At 37.0% G+C, this 22,614-nt stretch overlaps 1 protein-coding gene across 1 annotated transcript; it reads left to right on the forward strand.

The window, feature by feature from the left end:
• The first annotated feature begins 104 nt into the window (after positions 1-104).
• On the forward strand, positions 105-21,375 carry LOC121300858 (E3 ubiquitin-protein ligase SMURF1-like). The gene is given in 20 exon segments (XM_041229800.1): positions 105-378; positions 10,430-10,468; positions 10,735-10,843; positions 12,417-12,550; positions 12,858-12,923; positions 13,206-13,281; positions 13,710-13,948; positions 14,243-14,327; positions 14,526-14,672; positions 14,821-15,022; positions 15,280-15,383; positions 15,507-15,621; positions 15,923-16,101; positions 16,601-16,738; positions 16,975-17,095; positions 17,372-17,576; positions 17,784-17,788; positions 18,416-18,482; positions 18,485-18,494; positions 18,808-21,375. Coding segments are annotated over 20 exon segments (2,196 nt in total). The 5' UTR covers positions 105-323; the 3' UTR covers positions 18,908-21,375.
• The last annotated feature ends 1,239 nt before the right edge of the window (positions 21,376-22,614 follow it).

A 22,614-nucleotide genomic window follows, 5' to 3' on the forward strand; every position in this document is an offset into this window, starting at 1 on the left:
GTCCCTCCCCGAGCTACCCCAGGCTCGCCTCGGAGACCCTGCCTCCGCCACCGTGTGCGCGCACGTCCTCTCCGCGGTGTCGCGCTGACGTCTGTACGCCAGCGAGCTCGAAAATGTTTAGGAGTCTCGAGCGAGCTCGGCTCTTAAGGAGATTTTCTAACGAGGAAAAAAACGAAACATACCCGCGATAAACTGTTGCGAAAAAGAAAAACCAAAACCCGTTCGTTGTGTTTTCCTACACTTCCGTTTCGTGTCTTAGTTTGAATCTTAGGTTCGGTCCTAAGTGAAAGTTAGGCGGTTTTTTATTTTTTCCCCCCGGAGTGATGTCGAATCCTGGCACTCGAAGAAACGGGTCGAGCATCAAAATCCGTCTGACAGGTAAGCACAAAAATAAACCACTTTAAATGGACCTAGCAAAAAAAAAAAAAAAAACAACAGTTTTAATTTGATAACCGAACTCCCGGTCGTGTAGTCAAGTAGAACTCGTCTTGTTTTTGGTTCACCGGCAAAGTAGTGGTTGGTTGTAAATGTTGAGCACCGGTCTGGAAAACAGCTGAAAAATTCCGTCCACAGCAACACAAGCCAGATGCTGAATGATGTTTGGTACATTTATACGGTTGTTACATTTGGCTGTAAGTATTTATATTTAAGAAATGTGTGCAGTAATACTGTGTAAAATTGGCGTCTGTGTTTTGAAGTAAGGTGCGATATGCACAGGGAATGTAGATATATAAATGTGTTTAATCTGCATTAAATCACCCGTACAGCGGTATTGTTTAACAGTGAAAACTTTAACTGCGATATGTGTACTGCTATTTGGAGGTGTTCCCTGGCTCTTGCCAGATTTTGCTGCCTATGTAAATAAATGTAAGAGACATGGTGTGCACATGCGCAGTGAGTCCAGATGTAGCTTCCTGCCAAATAGGGAGCCTGTTTTAACCGGCCGTCCTTCTAATTTATAATTGTCTATCTCCATTTCCAGAGAAGGATTTGCGATCTTGCTATACTTTTGCAATGCACTGTACTGTATATTATGGCTAAAGGTGTATTTTGTAGGGCCCAAATATCAACTAATAGCCAACAACAAACGCATACATGTTTCGTACTTTTAAACCAGCAGCACCAAGAACTGCAGCCACAACAAGGCTGGCATCAACTGTTGTGAATAATTATCTGCTCCGTAAAGCTGTATTGAAAAGCTGGTTTTAAGCTGTCCAGATTTTTTAACTTCATTTTAGAAACAACTCAAAAGAAAATATGGTCTTTGTGAAATACAGATGTTTCCATCAGCATAATAAACCAAAATATGCTTTAGATAATTTACTTTTAACAATCTTTCAGATTTAATACAAAAAAAATTATATTGACCCTGCAGGGATGGGGTATAATGTTGATCTTTCTTTCAGGTGCACACCAAAAATAAAATAGTAGTTTACATTGTATTGGAAATGTACATAATCCATGCTTCATCATAACCAGTTGTTGAAGCAGTGACACTTGTGATGAATACAGTAAGTGAGCATAGATGTCAGTAGTATTTCTGAATGTAAGTGAGCATGGATGTCAGTAGTATTTCTGAATGTGGAATGTCCTGATCGATTTCTCATGCTTCTACTTCATTTCTGATTATCACATTCTTTCACCAAACATCTAAGCTATGTTTAATTTAGTACTAGTGACCTATACACAAAGCTTGATTGTTTGTAAGTCACGTACTGCATGCAAACTGTACAATTCAATAACATAGTCACTACCGCAAGGAAGACAGTTTTTGTCCCCCTCCTTGTAATGGTTCCAGACTGGTTTAGATACTTGTGCTTGTATTTCACAACTGATGCCTCCTGTGGTTTTGTAGTGTCTGATCTGTAATTGCCCTAGCAGCCTACAAAATGGGTTTTAAATGCAATTTTCTGCTTTTAGAGACTACATTTAGTACTTGATCCCATTTATTACTTTAGTAATGATTGACTTGTTTTTCAAAGAGTTAATTTGATCAAAACCTACAGGGGTGAGGGAGCTTTCTTTCAAAGCCTCTTTGTTGAAATGGTTTGTTGCTTTGAGAGCACAGTTTTTCACTGAGCAGCAAGTCATTACTATGTTGGGTTGCTTTTTAGGACTCTAATTTAAAAGCCATTGCATGGGATTTAGGTCACTTGCATACTGTACAATACCTGTTCAACACCTGGCACTGGAGTAGTCAGTAGCAAGGAATTATTCACTTGTCCACACACACACACAAAGCATATACAAGCAGGCAAGTGAAAACAGTCCTTGAATCTTATATTTATTTAAAATGCATTCTTAGCCAAACTGAACCGAATATTCTTTTTTCCACTTGGCAGGCATGCTTGTACAGTGTCTGTATTTTGTAAATAGCGGTTTGGGGTATTTTAGGTCAGGTTGTTAAGCCGTTTGTTTTTTTGCATATGCCGTGAACGAGGGTAATTCGCACTTTAAATCCAAATATCCTGATTGCTGTAGGTCTGTATGGTAGCATACATAATGCTTAGTAAGAAAAATGAAACAATTTTTGTGTCACTGTTTCAATGTAGCATTTGTATCCCTTGTATTGGGTCTGGGTGCTCCAAAGGATACGTGCTTCACCCTTTCTAATAGTACTGTAGAGATGTAGACTAATCCATCAATTCCAGCTGTGCTCACCCCCCCTGTGCAGATGAAAGGAATTCTAATTGGCAGTGGAATGTCTGGAGTGTCACGTAACAGTGAGCATGAAGCCATTACACTGGCTGCAGCAATGTCTTTCACTTACTGACCTCATCAATCCAGACCCTGTTCCTCGTGGGACATTTTGCCATTGAGCATTAGTTTAGTCTGGAAGTGCAGTTGATTTGTATTGTTGGTCTTCACTCTTAAACTGTACTGTAAGTTAATTAAGTAAAAATGCAATCCTGTTTAACAAACCCTATCTACGCATGCATTTCTTTCTCAGCATTCCTAGACTTTTCTTTAGATATTGCTTAGATTTAAACAACTTTAATCCCTTATGAGCTGACTCATTTTGCAGTCGCTATATTTTTTACTTTTTGTGAATTTAAGACAGGGTGTTTACTGAAGCTATTGAAATGGGAAGTATATGTCATGTTGACCATTTTTTTAAAATATGGACTGTTGCAGTTTATTTTATATAACTGCATGCAGCTGAATCTCACTTTAACAAGCAAACTTTGTGTATTTATAGTACTTCCATTGCACATGAAATTTAATATATATATAGGGAACCGCTTTATAAAATTGTAATGAAGCTTGAAATATTTATTGAACTGAGATGTAAATTAGAGCTTTTTTGGTGTACAGAGTATGCAGGCTTGTATATTATTTAGTAGTTTTGGTGTTGACCGGTTTTAACTACTGTCCGCTCTTGACATAAGACATCCTGCATAATCCAGGGTACTAACCTTAAACATAGTAGTAGTGAATTGGTTTTATTTTAAGTGCATTATGATGATAATGGGTGTCAGCATTTTATCACTGACAGTTGATTTTGTAGCCTTGGAAATTTTTCTGTTTTGGTATAGAAATGCTGATATATTGGTCATGTATGACCTTGTCAACAGTCAGATGCCACCGTGTTGGTGTAAGACCGTTGTAGCTGTAATTTAGACGGAGGATCACATACTGTAAATGCTGGATACTCAATTCAAAAGCCCCTGTGTCGTTAAACCATCCACCAATTTTGTAACTTCAGACATATTGGCATTAACCCATTTTGACCAGAATCCAATTAATGGCTCCAGGGTTGTCGGCAAAATTGAATCTGGTATTTAATAGTGCATTTGAAAGCCACTTAAACTACTAATGATGTAAGTGCTGGGTGTTTTGTAGAGTAAAATGTGATGTACTGCAAGACTCTTAACAAACCGTTATAGAAACATTATTTTTCTATTTAATTGGATTTTAAATTACACTTGTTCAGGTGACCTTTTTAGTGGTATTTGTAGGGGGGAGGCTTATCTTTTGGAAAGCCTGATGTGCTCCCCTGTGACTTTTTGTAAGACCCACCATTCAGTAATGTACTTTATCCTTCTGTTCTGTTCCCATCTGCACCTCCTTTTGCATGTTCCGCCTCTGTCTGACACCTTTTATCTACATCTTTGCCATTAGCAGAGTGTCTCATCATTGTGTTCCTGTAATCCCTCTTAAATCTTAGCTGTTATTTCTCACCTGTTATTGCTTTACTGATGTTGCTGCTTAACACCTTTTACACAGCTTTCAGTTGTGCTCGTGGGAATTTAAAGGTACAGTCACTGTTGTTGTCCCTGTCCGCCCCCCCCCCCCCCACCAGTGGATGCTGCAAAACAGAAATTCAGGAAATTCACAGGGTTAGCTAATCTTTTTTTCAAAACAGTATTTGTAGTAGTTTGAGTCAATGAATACATTAACTATTAGTTGTTTTTTTTTTTTTTGCATGATGCAATTTCTTCACAGTCATGGATGGCTATATGTTTATCCTAACTAGTCTACTTGGAGTAACAGTAATTTGTCATTCCTTAAGGGATGGCTATTGTTGCCAATGCCGATAGAGTATGATGGAATATTTTATGTGCACTTGTTTATCTTGTTTACTATGTTAAGCTATATCTTGAGATCCACTGATCTGATTGTCATACATTTATTATTCTTTCTGCCCTGAATGGTTGAGAATGTTCTCTTCAGAACATGTTACTCAAATTTGATTCAATTTTGTTCATCCCAGAAGATTTTCTGTATGTGTTTTAGTGGCCTACATTTCTATGGCACTGGCATGCTATTGAAAGATCTGTTGCAGCACAACACAGCATGTATGCAAAGAGGATGTTGCAAAACAGAAGTCCTTTGTAACAAGTATGGACAAAGGTGGAGAGTATTGTGTCATTACTGTAGATTGTGTAACTCCATAGCCAGGCTTTATGACACATACTCAAAACATTCTTCAGATTTATTCTATGTTAAGCACAGTTTATTATAAAGGAAGGTTTAAGCCTCCCACGCATAACATGCACCCTCCTGTTAAATTGTTTTCATTGAGGAATTGAAAGGATCACACCAGAAAACTTGATCTGTATCTCTAAGGTGCAGAAGTCTTCTTCTTGGATAAAATCTGAGACCAAGCACATTAGATGCAGCATCTGCTTATTATATAACTAATGGTTGTGGATACAGTTGTTTGGCTTGGCAACAAGCTGCAGGTCTTATGCACGTTTTTGTGATGTTTTGATTACCTAACGATGCTGTTTTGTTGTCCAGGGATTTGCAGTAAATTTAGCTTAACATTGTGACTGAGTAAGAGATGTGCAATCTTCTCCACACCCTGAGCCTGGTTGGAGAGGAAGGGTAGCTCTTACAAGAACTACTCAGTCTTGTGTTTTTCAGATTAATTACATTTTGTAGTGCAGTCCAAACTAAATTTTCACACTAATCAAATATGAAGACACAATTTCCCCACTACTTGTTTTAAGATGCTTGAATGTTTGAGGTGGTTGGTTGTTTGAATAAGAGGACTGCATGTAGTCAAAGTTAATGGAGGGGTATGTGTGTAGTACCAGGTGTCTAAACTATGCAGCTTCATTTTATGGTATTTAGTTTCCTCTACATCAAGCAGTATACATTGTGCTTTTCATTTTAAGTAGACATGCTTTTATAATCCCATCAAAGCCCCTACTGAGGCTTTAAGACAACAAATGAGGCTTAAGACAGTACCTTTTAATCTTAAACACTATAGTTTTAAGCTTCATTTTATCAGGAGAATCAGTTAAGAGAAGGATGCAGCCAGCCTTTTGTTGGATAGTTAAAGCTGGATACAGTGACTTATTTTTCAGGGGACAGTGCTCCTCAGTTCTGACTCCAGTGCATATAATGGAAAAAGACAAAACAATTGATTTACTTTTCACTTTTTTTTAAATAAAAAATAAACTGTTGCCCAAGGCAATGTTTGTACCCCTCAGGCAGTAGTTTACAGCAATTGCTCTCAAGCATATTCTATTGGTATCATATTCAACCAGTAACTCTGCCATGTTACTGTACTGGATATTTCAGGACAGTTTTCTACAAACTAAGACTTAAAGCCCACTTTTTAATTACTAATTGTTTAATTAGGATTTACTTTAATTGATCGAAATCTAAAACTCAGAACATAATGATCTGTTTTATTGTGGTCAATAAGAGGATGATGTATAGCAGAATATCACATGTTGGATTGTTTTGTTGGTGTGCAATGTGTGTTATTTTAATTTATTTTTTACCTTTTTGCATGCAGTTGTACTGTCTGTGTTTGTCTTGCAATGATATAGGCATGCAACATGTGTGGGTCCTCTAACATTCCTATCTGTGTTGTACAGCTCAGCTGGAGGATGTAAAGGGTGTGTGGTTTATTATGCAGTCTCTGGTGACTGTCTGCTGCACTATCCTTTGTGAACTGAGACTACTGATTTGACTGAAATCATTAACCCAACTGTGTAAATAGATGCCCCTTTGTATAAAGGGTACAAAAGGAGTGTGGCATGTAGACTGATACTGCTGTATCTTAAGTTTAGAGACACCAAGTACTGATAATACACAACCGTTTGTTTATCAGCATTTTGGGAGACAGTGTAAACACTAGACATTTTATGTTTGATTCTGTTCAAGCTCACAGGAAATGTGCTTGTTGCCTAAGACTGCAACAACGCTATTTCATTTACTGCATTATGTATGAATACAGTTTCAGCATTTTGTTTGTAATAGGTTTGTTCATGCATCATTGTACAATACAGTATGTTGGTGTGGGATGACTTATTCAATAAGTTCTATTTGAAAACATGAATCAGCTCAAATTAATTAAAAGAATCTTCTTTCAAGGATGGGTTGCATTGCTGGGACCATTTCATTATTGCATGTCTCAGCTGTTGGACAGTAAACTCAATAAATCAGTGGGCACCTAGCAATCCAGACAGTTTTGATAGCAGGCTGGGTTATTAAAAGGGCAGAGCACCCATGTAGGGCTGATTGTAAAGTGCACATGGTCAGTGACCTTTTAGTTCAGTTAGACAAGGACTGGAATGTAATTGCTTTCCAAAGGTACTGGGAAAAACTTTAACAGAAATGAAAAACAACAACATTACTTTTTTTTTTTTTTTTTTTTTTTTTTTTAAATCACTTAAAATATATTTAATTGGATGACATCTGATGAAATCAGTCGACCAGACAACACACTCATCAACCCCAGTATTTATGGTTTAAGTCTGTTACTCGGACATATAACTGCTTGTCTGAAATTGCTTTTAGATGTCTGATAAATAAACAAACCACTAAATTGCTTACTATTTAAAAAAAAAAAAAAAGAAAAAAGTTTTACAAATTGGGGTTTTTGCTAACGAAGATGTAAGAGAATGCTGAGGACCTTTATTCATTTACTACGCTCAAAAGCAAAGGAACTAAAACCCTGCTATTTACTGCCTATGAGTAAACCTGCTCTATCAGGATTTTTTGAAATTACCCAGAGTGATCTTTACAACACAGTGAATATTTCCATGGAGATTCTTACAAAACAACAAAAATGCTTTAGTAAGTCATCAGAAGTGAAAGCTTTTTTTTTTTTTTTTTTTTTTTTTAAATAATTCCTATAAGGGTATTTCGTGTTGGAAAGGTGATTCTAGAGAAGAAAATATTTGTCTGGGTTTTTTTTGGGGGGGGGTTAAGAACAGTTTAGCCAAACTTGTACAGTAAGGCACAGTATAACAAAGCACAATAACTCTATACAGGACATCACTGCAGTGCATTCATTATTAGACAATGTACTGTATTGTACAGCCTGCTTTGTAAACTATATCAGACTTTGCATGTAAACTTTATTTTTTTGTGTGCTGAATTGTTATAGCTGTAGGGATGCAGTGACATCTGCTGCTTGATTCAGTTTAATAGGAGGGATTGCCTGGCTGTATCTTAAATGTAGAACTCCCTGACTTGCTAAGCTAATATTTCCATTGTGGTGGCAGTAGCCACACACATCCGTGCAAGCATAATTGGTTTAGACTTACTGAACAAAGTATTCTAACCTTTTAAAAAAAATAACAAAACAAAAAAATGATTTATTTTTTACTACAGTAGTGTAAAATCTGTGCAACACTCCTATTCATCACATGATGTGTTTTTGTTGGAGTGTTTACATCATGCATCAGTCTGGTTCAATGTGGGTAACAGATTAGTTTAGTCAGGTTAAAACTAGACAGACCACTTCATGAAATGTAATCCAGTGCAAGCAGCAGTTGTGACGTCAAACAAGCCCCTTGAGATTTTATGCATCAATCCCTCGCTGTAAACAATGTGCATGATTTTTGTTGCTTAATATATAAATATTAAACAAGCAAAGGTTTCTTGCCTCCCTGTTTGCCCTTTGCTGTTGCAGTTGATGTATCTGTACAACAGTGTTCCATATTAAATTAGTTGAAGATTTGCAAAACACTGCTGACAAATATGTCTGTGACTTGTATCCTTTGCTAAGGCAGTACAGTATAATTGCATCCTGGTTTAATTCCTTTCATTGAATCCAACAGCACAAGTGCAAAGTACCAGTACTTTGAGCCCATGAGTTGTTCACACACAATCCTATAAACCATTGTATTGTGATTGAATACTGTACTCGCACAATATTGCCTTGTTTTTGTTTGCCGTGCATGTTACTGCATTAACCCCTGTTATACAGTACGTGAATGTATACTTGCTTTGTGATGTTGACACACTTCACCTATTCTGTAGTCTGTATTTAGGTCTAATAGTGTCCTGAACTCCTAATGTGCTCCTAAGGTACATTTTCAAAGCTTCTCCCCTATAATTTGTCTGAGGGGTTGGTCAGGTCTCAGTGATTCATGGCTTGGAAAGGCTTGTGTGCCGTACTCCCCACCCCTCCCACCAAGACTCTCGGCAGACAGTTTTGGTGTCCCTGACTCAGACACAGTGTTCCCCTGGGAGTGCATTTAGCACAGTAGGAGGATGCGTGCATATTGACCTACTGTGTCTCTGCCTTAGGAAATGCCCGAGCTAGTCATCCTCGGCAGGATATCCAGTTCACATACTCTGCTTTCAAAGCTGACTACACGTGTACAGGTTGATGGACTCAGGCTTTTTTTTTTAAATGTTGCTTTGCTTGTACTCCTGCAGTGCTTTACACCAAACGCTTTCTTCCTTAAGTATGCTGTTCACCTACCTAAGTATTCTGTATTCTCATTGTCAATCTCTTTATCACTTCATAAACTACACTGGATCTATTACTGGAGGCACACATATGACTGTGGCTGCATCTATTTCCCCTGTCAGTATTAATAAAGATGTACCTCGGCTGAACCAATAGTTCTGAATGTTACAGGTTTTTAAACCACCATTGGTATGGATTCACTTGGTTTGTGCCAGTGTAGTGAGTTTACCTATTCTAGAGCAGTGTAACAAAAATAAATATACTTCCCACATTGTTCTGGACAAGAATAGTTAGAAACCAGCGGGTTCTGAAAAGTGAAATTATGGCTTATATTTCAGTAAATATCCATTAGTTCCTTTCAGTGGATTTGGTGTCTGTAATTAAGGCGTGTGTGTAATTTGCCATTCATTATTGTTACAGGGTTTTGTTGTACAGACTTGTGAAATTTGGGATTCAGGGTTAATTTTAAAATAGCAACAGATTGAGGAGTGCATGTTGCTGTATCCTTGTGTGTGGTTATAAATTAACCTGTCTCCCTAGCTAAGAGGTACAGTACACACAGCGTGTAACTAAAGAAGCAGAAATTATTTCTCAATGAATTAAAGCAAAGGTGGCATGGCAAATCAGTAGAGGGATAACCCCATCTCTCAAATACAGCTCTGTTGTTGCGAGCAGTTGCAGCATAATAATGAGATGTGCTCAATTCAGGCAGCATACCAAACCCTGAGGGTCCAGACTTCATTCTGTTATCTGAAGCTTTAGAGGTGAACTTCCTTAGCAATCCTTTACAATATACTTGTTTATAACTTATATTGTACATGTTCAGTAAGATGTGCTGTTTTAAAAAGGTGAATTGCCCAAACTGTTAACTGGCTAAAATTACTGTAAATCAATTGTATATTCACATTTAGTAGTCCTACAGCACTACTGAATGTTTTAACCATTCAGAAATGTTTTGATCTAAACTGACATCCGCTACTTGCTAGGTTATTCAATTTTCTTTAAGTTGAACAGTTTATTTTAGTACATTCTTCATGCTAAATAGGAGTGTGGTTTTGAAAATGCTAGTTTTACCATTTCATTACGCAAGTTGGTCTGTAGATTTTCTCCATTTAATTTGCTGTGTAAATAAATAACCTTGAGGTTAATTATTTCTAAAATTTGAGCTTGTGTGAAGGAGGAGCCCAAAATCTGTAAATGAAAATGGAGGACGGTAAAAAGCTAAAACAAAAACTGATCACCTGTTATTTTTCTGTCTTGCAGTATTATGTGCCAAGAACCTGGCAAAGAAGGATTTCTTCAGTAAGTAAACTCCAAGTCTTTGGGACATTTTATACTCTTTCCCGTAATTTTTTTTATTTTTATTTTTTTCTTGCACTGAGGCAACGATACAGTGGAATGTTTTGAATAGTAATGGGAAGAATTGTGCAATTTAAATGGAAGCTAATATAAATGTTAAAGTTGTTGGCACAGTATGACAGTATGTGGACAGTTTCAGATACTGTAGCTCACTCTGTTGTCTTTTTGTAACATGATTCAGGCTCATCATGTATTTCCGTCTGTCACAGGGTTACCTGACCCTTTTGCCAAAATAGTAGTAGATGGATCAGGTCAGTGCCATTCGACAGACACAGTGAAGAGCACACTGGACCCAAAGTGGAACCAGCACTATGATCTGTGAGTGACTTTCAATTTATTATTATTGTATACCTTAACCTAATCTTTTACTTTCAGTACATGGAATCCTGCCACGAGTGATACTTTAACCTTTAGCGGTCCATTTCTTCAGCGCTTGTCAGGCACATCAGGTCCAATTTATTTTCACACGTGCTCTTTATAATATTTTTTTTCCCCAGAGTAAAACAGGTTTAAAAAGCATTGAATCGCAAAAGGGCAATCAGTACTGTATCTATAGCCAAGCCCCACTCCTTGTTTGCTATATTTTTCACATACCTCTTTTTATAGACGTGCATACTGATAAATCCTCTCCTGATCACTCGTATTGTCACCAAACTCCTCAATAATGCGATCCAAGTCATTTTATTACTATAGCATCTCAAAAAGCTCTGCAAATATCTGTGATATTCTTTGAGCTCTGGATGCAGAAGCAGCTACCTCCTTTTTTTTCGGTTTCTCTGCTCCTATCGGTATCGCTCGGCTATTGAAAGGTTTTCTTGGCTTTTTCAGGAGAAAAAACGACTAGAGACCTGTGCTTTACGTCTTTGACTGGAAAGGGAAAATTATAATATTGGACCTGGTCTGACGTAGGACTGCACCATCTTTGAATATTCAACGTTTTATACCTTATCTGAAGAAGAGACCTTTGAGGTCTTGAAAGCTAGCATTTGTATATCATAGTTAGTCTAATTTTAAATAGTGTCAGTTTACAAGTGTTTTCTCAGTTAACTGGAAAGGGACACATTTAGTGGGTCTGAAATTTTGCAGTTTAGCTTTTCATAAAATACGTGACTCTGGAAAACCTAACTAGCCATTTCAGCTTTCTACCCATTTTATTGTAAGACCATTAGACCTCAAGTTCATTCAGGGAAATAATTTTTGTTCAGCGGGAGAATGCTTTTAAGGGTCATGTGTGAGAGTCATATGTCTCTGGTGTTCAATGCCTGTTTTGTGGAAAACATGGATTAATCAATTACTCTGTTCAGTAAATTACCAAGATAATAGTCAATGTGCTCTTGTGAAGTCAGTCTGTGTGGGCCTTGGCAGCACTTTAGTTTTCCAAGCCAGCTCGTTGCTTGCACCCACATTGGTCGTTTAGAAGACTCTTGCTCACTTCGGCTAAGTAAACTATTATTCTTGATCAGTTTAACAATATTCCAGAGAAAAGCATAGTCCAAGTAACATTGCCCACAGTGGTACACTGCAAACTGGCAGTGCTTCATGCTGTTCCACTACTGGTAATGTCATCCCAAGGATTATAGCTATTAAGTCAAGTGAGCGGCTTTTTAGAACTGACTGCACCTGTGTGACTCAAGGTGCCAACTGTACCATCTTTCTGCAGTCTGACAAAATACTTTTCTTACTCTGCAGCAATCTATGAACTAGTCAAGTGAAAAAAAAAAAATCTTTAGTAAGTCATCAGAACTAAACAGTTTGTTTTATAATGATCTGCTTAGTTATATACTAATTGTGTGTGTGTTAGCTGATTACCTGCTCGCTGATATCTTCATAAGAAAAGTGTTTAAGGCTCCTCTTTGTTTGACACTGTCTTAATTTTTCCCTTCTCTACTAGATATATTGGAAAAACAGACTCGATCACCATCAGTGTGTGGAACCACAAGAAAATCCACAAGAAACAGGGAGCTGGCTTCCTGGGCTGTGTGAGACTTTTATCCAATGCGATCAGCAGGCTAAAGGACACTGGCTGTATGTACCTTTTCACCCATTTGATGCTTTAATGTCTTGCCCTATTAACATTGCTGTAGCATTTCAGCATTCCTTTCTAGACTGGGATTGAAGCGGGACCTGCATAGAAACTGCTTGTTAAATTAGCTTGAAAATTAATGGGATTAGTAAAAAGCAGTCTGTTAGGTGTATATATTTAGTGCTGCCTTTCAGGTTTTTTGTTAAGCTAGTATCACTGCTGTTGCAACCCCCAGGAAGGTTAATTGTAGGGTAAGCACAGTTCTATATATAAAGTGAAACCAATTTCTTTTTGTCCTTCCCCAAACAGACCAGCGTTTGGATCTGTGCAAACTAAACCCCACAGACAGCGATGCAGTACGTGGCCAAATAGTAGGTAAGGACTGTGGTTTAGTGTGGATTATAAAGAGGTACGTCTGGCTATAATCTTTAGTACTAACTGAAAACTTTCTGTTCACTTGCAGAAGTTTAAGGGTTTTTAAAAACTGGCAACTGTTTTTATTTTTCTTGTGTCAGATGTGAAAATATCTAATTTGAATGTATAATGCATGGTTTTCAGTAACTACAACTTGTAACTTGTTTTTTAAACCAAAAGTGCATAGTTAAGCATATTAAACTGAATTAAATGTTATAGCTTGCTTGTTTTGTTTTATTATAGTAAGTTTACAGACGCGAGACAGGATAGGCACTGGAGGAGCTGTTGTGGACTGTAGAGGACTTTTGGAAAATGAAGGGTGAGTGATGGAAATTCTCGGGCTACAGTTAACCTGCTGAGCTCTTTTTTAAAGTTGTATTTTTCTGTGTAAAGCTGGAATAGTTTTGGTTTAATACTGCCACCTGCCGGTGGAGGATAACATTTCATTCCAGAGCATTATGGATACATTTAAACCTGCTGTGAAGTGTTCTGAATGAGCTTTTTCTATATTGATTAGATACCACACACAAATAAATTAACTAAGTTTAATTCCTTGAGGAGAACACTAGGCTAATGTGAGAAAAAACATCTTTGCATATCAGTCATTTATGTGTGTTTTAATCCAAAACCCCCCAAAATTCTTCTTAGTTTGTCGATGTCAACTGCATATCAAGTTTTGTGATGGGTACCTGGAAAAAGACTACAGTTCTAATGACGGCTACTTTGTTGTTTTTGGAACATTTCTAGCCCAGTTTTTGAAGACTCGGGGCCCGGAAGGCCGCTCAGCTGTTTCACAGAGGAGCCGTTGCCATACACAGACAGCACTGGAGCCGCAGGGGGAGGGAACTGCCGCTTCCTGGACTCTCCCAATCAGGAGCAGAGGCTTCAGGCACAGCGCCTCCGAAATCAAGACACCAGAGGTCACACACACACCCCTCAGAACCGGCCACACGGGAGCCAATCCCCCGACCTACCTGAGGGTTACGGTAGGTTCAACCCTTAAAATACTTTTGAGGTCCTCCATGTGTGTGTGTTATTATATTTATATATATAAATATAAATTGAGGGTGCTAATGGATAAAATATTTAAGAAGCAAGTTTTTATTCTGATCGGTATTGTTCATGCTGTTCTCACAGGAGGTTAGCTTTCAGGCTTTCTTTTGGTTCCACGGGAGGCTGTAAAAATGCAATTTTTATTGGAATGTTTAAATTGTGGTGTTGTGTGGTGGTTTTATTTATTAATTTTTTTAAACACAAATGCTTTTTGTTATTTCCACCAGAACAAAGGACGACAGTACAGGGGCAGGTATACTTTCTACATACACAGACTGGAGTCAGTACCTGGCACGACCCAAGAATACCAAGGTGGGGAGGTGCCTTATCCGTGTTGAACAATGTATAATGCCCCATCCTTGTTCTGTAGTGTCTTTTTAAATATTTTAGACTAAATTGACTTAGTGTACATTTCACCTGTTCTTGTGCTTATCGGTAATAAAAAGTGATTGTTGTGTTTTTGTTTTTTTGTCTTAGGGTTAATAACGGTTTGCAATGGTATTTCCGCAGGGACCTCAACAGTGTCAGCTGCGAAGATTTAGGTCCTCTGCCTCCAGGGTGGGAGGTCAGAAGTACAGTGTCGGGAAGGATATATTTTGTTGACCACAATAACAGAACGACACAATTCACAGACCCAAGATTACACCACATAATGAGGTAGGCTTCCCAAGTGGGCAATCCTTTTTTTAAAAAAACATCTATTTATTTATAACCATTTACAAGTATATGAAAAGGATCATGCATTTCTCCGCCACCTTCCTCCTGGAATAATCTGGATTTTGTGTTCTCTCAATTACTATGACAGTCAGCATTCTCAAGTAAAAGAATCTGGCCAGCAGCTGCCTGTGCAGACTGAGGTTCCTCCAGAGGATGGAGAAGGAGAGCTCCCTGTACGCTATGAGAGGGACTTGGTGCAGAAACTGAAATTGCTAAGGCATGAGCTCTCATTGCAGCAGCCGCAAGCTGGCCACTGTCGCATTGAGGTATCCAGGGAGGAGATTTTTGAGGTAAGGGATCCGATACGGGATACGTAAGCCTACCAGCTGGATATAATAAAAGGTGTATTCAGGATGCAGTCTCATTTGAATGTTTAATTGACCAAAACACTGTCTTTTTAATTCCATGCAGATGTTCACAACATTTGAACTTGATAAGGAGGTGTTTGTCTTTATAATGAACCCATGGAATGCGTTTTAAATGTTTAAAATAATGTAACATTTTATGTTTTGATAAGTGTTTTTGAGCTGTTTTAATGGATACACAGGAGTCGTACAGACAGATCATGAAGATGCGGCCCAAAGACCTGAAGAAAAGGCTGATGGTAAAGTTCCGGGGAGAAGAAGGACTGGACTACGGTGGGGTGGCAAGGTACAACACTTGTTTTTGTTTGTTTTGTTTGTTTGTTTGTTTTTTTTTGTCTTGATTAAAACATCAGGCTTTATTTCTGAGTGAATCCGGTGTTGATTCAATGTCTCCTTTCTTCTTTCTAAGGGAGTGGTTGTATCTCCTGTGTCATGAAATGCTAAATCCATATTATGGACTGTTCCAGTATTCCACGGATAACATTTACACACTGCAAATAAATCCAGACTCCTCTATTAATCCGGTAAGATCCCCTCCTAATTTAATAGATATTTAGTTGAACGGTACTTAAATGAATCCAAAGTCTAAGTGCCATAGAAACATTACCATGCTGTTGTAGAATATTAACTGTATTTTTGGGATGTTTTTGTCTTTATACAGTACCCATAAGATAAAAAAGCACTAAGTTAGATGCTTCCTATTGCTTTTCTGGATAGTATTGCATCAACCCAAGACCAAATAATGTAATGCTGCAATAAGTCCCCTGGATGGCAGTGTTAAACCTTTTATCTTTTTTTTAATTCCCTCTTGTTTTTCTCTTGCAGGACCATTTGTCATATTTCCACTTTGTTGGGCGGATAATGGGCCTGGCTGTTTTCCACGGACACTACATTAACGGAGGTTTTACACTGCCTTTCTATAAGCAGCTGCTAGGTAAACCCATACAGCTGTCCGACCTAGAAACTGTGGATCCGGAGTTACACAAAAGCTTAGTGTGGATTCTGTAAGTCAAACTGCTGGCATGCCTCCTTGTTCAGATAGAAATCGAATGAAAGTGCAATGTATTCAAATTTGTACTCCTTTTTGCTAATAATTCTCTCAGTACACCCTGTGCTCGCATACTGGGGCGAGAAATGCAAGACTGGGGTTGGAATACAGAAGTGGTAACTAGAAATATTTGCCCATATCCATATCAAAGTAGAGGTGCTTGCTATGTAACTTTCAGCAGACACTATTTAATGAACTCTCGACCTCTTCTGTACTAATAACCTTGCAATATTAAGTTACTTCCATAAAATGTAATCCTATGTGCTTGAGTTTTTCCTAACTGCCTTTAGCAGTATTCAGTGTTGTCAACATTTCCTTTCAGACTTGCATCTATTAAATGTAACAATAGTTGTGCTCTGTGGTTTCTTTTTCTGAATTCCAAATTATTTCATGCTTAGGAAATGTACTCTTGTCACTGTACGACCTGTAAGTAACCTTGTTGCGTTTATTTCCAGTGAGAATGACATCACCCCAGTACTGGATCATACCTTTTGTGTAGAGCATAATGCATTTGGTAAATTTCTCCAACATGAACTCAAACCAAATGGAAGAAACATCCCTGTAATGGAGGAGAACAAGAAGGAATATGTAAGGTGAGGCAGATAAATAATGTTGAAATGAAACGCCACTTTGTCTTTTGAGCACATTTATCAAAGTAAGCTGATCAATTGCAAATAACTGATCTTTTCAACACATTTCTCAGAAGTACTCGCCATCTTCCTTTTAATAGTTTGGTGCATATTGATGACTTTATTTTCTACATTGCTAACTCATTGTAAATCCCTCTTTTAAATGTGGTCCTTGAGAATGTAATTTTCTTTCTTTTCAGGTTGTACGTGAACTGGAGGTTTATGAGAGGGATTGAGGCTCAGTTTCTAGCCTTGCAAAAAGGATTTAACGAGTTGATTCCACAGCATTTGTTAAAGCCCTTTGATCACAAGGAACTAGAGGTAATGCACATGTGATATTACCTCTAACATGGGTGCAATAAATGCAAATATGTAAAGGGTTTTATATATTTAATAGTGAAGCCTTGTAATCAAAACCACACTGATTTAACAAACTAAGTAACTGTAATGCGTTGCTCTTAACATTGATTTGTGGCTACAAGAGCAACATAACTGGATCCAATCATCAGGTTTACCTTTCATTCTCATGTAACATGTCCCAGGTGGTGGTGTGCTGCTGTTTTCATAGCTTGATACTAATTTGTGTTTGTTTTACAGCTAATCATCGGAGGCCTGGGTAAGCTAGACCTCAACGACTGGAAGGCCAATACCCGGCTGAAGCACTGTGTGGCTGACAGCAACATGGTCAAGTGGTTCTGGCAGGCAGTGGAGTCATTTGATGAGGAGAGGAGAGGGAGGCTGCTGCAGTTCGTTACAGGCTCCACCCGCGTCCCACTGCAGGGGTTCAAAGCACTGCAAGGTGGCTGTAGAATATACTGAGCTACTTGTTTCCTTGTGTAGCCCAAGTCAAGCTTGATAAGGAAAGGGTTCAAATGTTAGACCCCCTCTTTGTCATATCGATACATGGTAGCTAAGTCATATTTTGAATTATCAAAGGTGTCAAATGCACTGTGTAATGACAGAGTATATATTTTTTTGTATGTAGCCATGGTAAGAAATGGTCTCACAGCCACCGTTTTTTGAGCAAAGAGAATTTGGTTTGATAAATAACAAGGTGTATCTAAACACTTGGGTATAACTGCCACTTTGTCTGTAAACGCCTTCATTAAAAATAACAGTAAGAGCTTTTTATTGCACCTGCTCTTTGCTGCATAACTGTTTTAGTACATTTTGTATTTCTTAGTCATATTTTCTAATGTGTAACTTATTAGACACATTTTATTTTTCACATCTTTAAGTAATTCACAGTTACAGATTATAAATTGGCCACCTCCTGCAGCCTGGCGCTTAGCGTAACCTTTCTAATGTGAAGCCTGTACATGTTTAATGCCAATCTGGATGACACCAAGGTATGGAATAAATGGTCGTGTTAGACTTAACTTTTGTAAGCTTGTTTGCTTACAGTAAAAAAGGCAACACTATATGAAATATTAGTAATCAGACCATTGAAAAAACAATTAGGGTACTTAATATATATATATATATATATATATATATATATATATATATTATATATTTTTACTTATATAAAACTGAACGTCTTTCAAACAGAATATCATACGAATGTTTAACCGATATTTTTAATGTGGTAAAAATTACACTAGATTGTATGTTTGGCCTTTTTACATACAAACTTCCAAGATGTCCTCAGGACCCTGGGTCTTCACTGATCCATCTAGACTCGCTACCAACACAGACAACCTGCCTAAAGCCACACTTGGTAAGAAATATATATAATATATATATTATATATATATATATATTATATCAATATATATATATATATATATATATATTTAGTATGTGTTGAAGATTTACAAACCTCCCTCTTTCTTCTAGTGCCTTACATACTTTTTGAATACGCTTGTGAATAAACTTGGTTTTCATTTAAACACCTGTCATTTGCGCTTTTGGGTGGGATTTTAGATAAGTTATTGATTTTTGTTTTTATAACAATGCATGCATTTTGTCTTTGCAAAATGAACATCAAAATCTGTATTTAGTTTTTTTTTTATTTTGTATTAAATCATCAGCTTTAATCGGATTGACATTCCGCCGTACGAAACGTATGAAAAGCTGTACGAGAAACTTCTGACCGCCGTGGAGGAGACCTGTGGGTTTGCCGTGGAGTGAAGAGGAGGCCAGCACGTGCTGCTTGAGCAGTAACCAAAACTAGAAGAGGAATGGCCTGTGAGCTTCCTGCTGAGCACTGTAGTGAGACGACAGTGGAAGTTACGCCTGGGATAGAAACCAGCACCCGATGACACACAGCAGCTCTCCTGAGGGATAAAATAGCAGCTGTGGATGGCTACAAATTGAAACACTTTTCTAGGAAGAGGTTATTTTTTTTCCTTGGTGTGATTTGAGGCTGCTTTTAAGAGGGAAGGCTTAACTAATTAAGCTTTTGGTTCTGAAAGTTGATCAATGTGGATTAGGTTATTGAAATCTTGGTTTCTTGTCCTTAAAATTTTTTCCTAATTTGGGCAGCTAACCTGCATTAATTGCGTAACAGAACCAAGCACTTTATCTGTTTTTTAAATATAAATTATGGTCCTAAAAAGACTTGATTTTCTGTCTGAATATGGATCAGATCTAGGTAATGTAAGCCTTTGTTGGTATCTATTCATTAACGCTTTAAAAAATAAAAATCTGTCTATCCATCTATCTATCTCAATCTATCGAATGATTTGATTTCAAGTTTTCATTTTGGGCTGATGACCAGATATCCATTTCCTGTCTCATTCATTTCTTTTGCTGATTACCATTGCAACATGCATTGATTGGTTCTGTGAACTCCTATATTAAAAAAAAAAAAAAAAAAAAAAAAAAAAAAAAAAATCAGAAAGTAATGAATATACTAGGTATGAAATAATCTGGTACGGGATAATACAGGCCTGCCTTGGACCTCCTCATTGACCTACTTTCAAAACAAGTTTTGGCAGCCCAAATTGTATTGTATATCGCACACTAAACTACTCTAGTGTTTTTTGTCAAACAATGTGCACCTTTGCCGGAATCTCTGTTTTAAATCCATTAGGAACGGCTGTTTGTTTTAATTTTGTATATAGACGTTTTTGGTTTTGTTTTGTTTCCCAAGATTTTATGCTTGTACATTTATATGACGATTTGCACATAGGAAAAGTCCTAGTCCCCATTTGATTAAAAAAACAAACAAACAAAAAAAAAAACATTATTTATATACTTTCTCAGTAAGTTGTACCACAGAAAGAGAGAAATAATGCACGATCAGGATGTTGACAGGTAACAGTTTGTCAGATATGAATGAATACAGATCCATAATTTAAAAAATAATAATAATTATAGATTAGTTCTGTATTGCTCTTAATTTTTAAAGAAAAACCAGTTCAAGTAATTTTGTAAAAGAGAATAGAAGTGCAGCTACTGAATATACTGAACGGAGAAAAGATGTACGCATTTTAAAAGCTGTCTGGCCTTACAATGTTTTATGAGCTAATTATAGCAGTTTTGAGGAGAGTACTGACTGGTAGACAGTGGTAGAAAGTGTGTTTTTATTTATATATTTTAAAAAACAAAATTCAATGGCCGCTACTAACTCTAAGCCAAGCATTTAAATGGTAGGTGTTAAGTAATGTTTCTACACAGTAAATCGTGAGAAAATACCTTTGTGCTTGGTCGGCTTTCTGACCTGAAGTGAAGATCGATAAAGGACATGAATAGCAGTACCTCAGTTATATTTGTTACTGTTGATAGTGTAGGTGTTTTATTTTTGTATTTTCTATTTGCACAAAAAAGAAAGGGGACAGTATTTTAAAACTGAGTGTAGTCTGAATTGTCATGATCAGCTGTGTGCCTGATTTTTGTTTACTTCATTGCTGGGAGACACAAATGACTACGTACAGGATGACAAACGGATCTGTTTCTATTCTTACATTTCCACTTGGCATTTGTAGCATTTCGTTTTTTTTTTTTAAATCTCTAAATCATTTCAGTACAGCTCTGTTAGATCTATTGCTTTAAGTTCTGGTTCAAAACAAACCGCTGTGGTATTTGTGCCATGGGCGTGACTGTAGAAGCGATTAACACTGGGCACAGGTCTCCACTCCTAGTCCCTGTAAGATGCATGCCATTGTGTTAAATCCCTGAAATGCATGAAGCACACATCACCCACTGTTAAAAGACATTTATGCGTCTTTTTTTTTTTTGTATGTCTCTAAAAATACTATAAAGAAACTTGGCGATAAAATTAGGCAACTGTTTTGATGAGACACTTGTCTTGTGAACGGAGTGCACATAGACAAATAATTTTTGTCACGGTGTCTACCTTAATGTAAGGTTACGTATTTTTAGTACAAGAACTTTAATTACACCACCCACCTCCCTAAAAAAAGAAATACCATTAATATATTAAAATAGAAAGTCTTCGGTCAATTTGGTATTTCAATCTGATGGATAGGGAGAAAGTACTAAAGGAGGCTTAAAGCTAATACAAAGTGCTTGAATTGCATGGCAACGTGTTCTCTTTTCAAGTATAAAGAAATGAGCCAACTTCTTTCTTAAGTGTTCCTCAACCACTTGATGTATTTTTTTTAATCATTATTTATTACTGTGTAATGTCCTTTTAAGTATTGCTGCTATATTGTTATTATTCCCATCTTTTTTTTGAAAGCTGTTTTATTATTTGTGAAAGCTGTACACTAATCTCTATTTTATGTATAAATCAAAGTATTTAAAAAAACTGCTGCTAATATTAAACTAGGTAATTATAGAAGAACGGTTGTAATTAGCAGTGATTGAGGCTAGACCCCGGAGGTCTCATTCATGTTTGTGATATATGCAATAAAAACTGACAACTTTATATACTTGTTTTTATGTCTACATGTGATTTTGTTTAATTGTGTTGGTTCTGAATCTATAAACTTAAGGACCTTGTTACCTACAATGTAGATACGGTATGTACATCAGCACTTTATCTACATTTGCCTTTAAAAATAATAATAATAATAATAATAATAATAATAATAATAATAATAATAATAATATACCCATTTTCTGGAACTGGCTAACATACTGTACACCCCTTTATCTGAGTGCCAATCAAATTGGCACATTTTTCAGTTTTATTGACAGTCTGATGTATGCATATGTATTTAAAGCATGCGTGCTGCCCTGAGCAGTATGTTTTACAAAAAATTACAATTCAACAATGAGGTAAGTTATACTTGCAATTCATATCTGAAAAGTATCATATACGCAAATGCAATTTTTTGAAAACTACACCTAAAATTGACATATTTAAGGAGAGTTAACACCTTTTGTTAGGAACAATTAGAAATGCAATGAATACAAAAGGAGCTAGGACAGTAAGTTTCAAAAATATTTATCTGCATTATTATTATTATTATTATTATTATGGGTATTTTTGTATAGAGAGTAAGAGTCTGCTGCACATATGTTTATTACTGTAATTTCCCCTTGGTTCTTTGTTTTGTTTTAGATAATACTATTTTGAATGCAACTGTACTTGCTATCCTCTGGATTGTATGTTCTACTGTATTGTTTCCTGTACTGTGGTGTTTTAGTAATGAAAAGAAAAGTATGCTAAATGAACTTATGGTGCATCAATTTATAAGTGTTTTTGCCTGTAGTCTAGAATGCATTATGATTTGTTATGTTTTAGGCCCAAGCTTAAAAAAAAAAAAAAAAAAAAAAGAATTTGGCTAATTGTGTTTTGAGCCCCCTCTAGTGGTTGTGAGGAAATACACTGGTTTACTATGTACAGGTGGCGCTGCCAGGCTGCTTACAGCACTGTGTGCTTAGTACTGGCAGAAGTCTGAAGTCAGTCGCCTGGGGCAAGCTTG

The sequence above is a fragment of the Polyodon spathula genome, chromosome 26 (assembly GCF_017654505.1).
Source record: "Polyodon spathula isolate WHYD16114869_AA chromosome 26, ASM1765450v1, whole genome shotgun sequence".
In the NCBI taxonomy this organism is placed as follows: Eukaryota; Metazoa; Chordata; class Actinopteri; order Acipenseriformes; family Polyodontidae; genus Polyodon; species Polyodon spathula.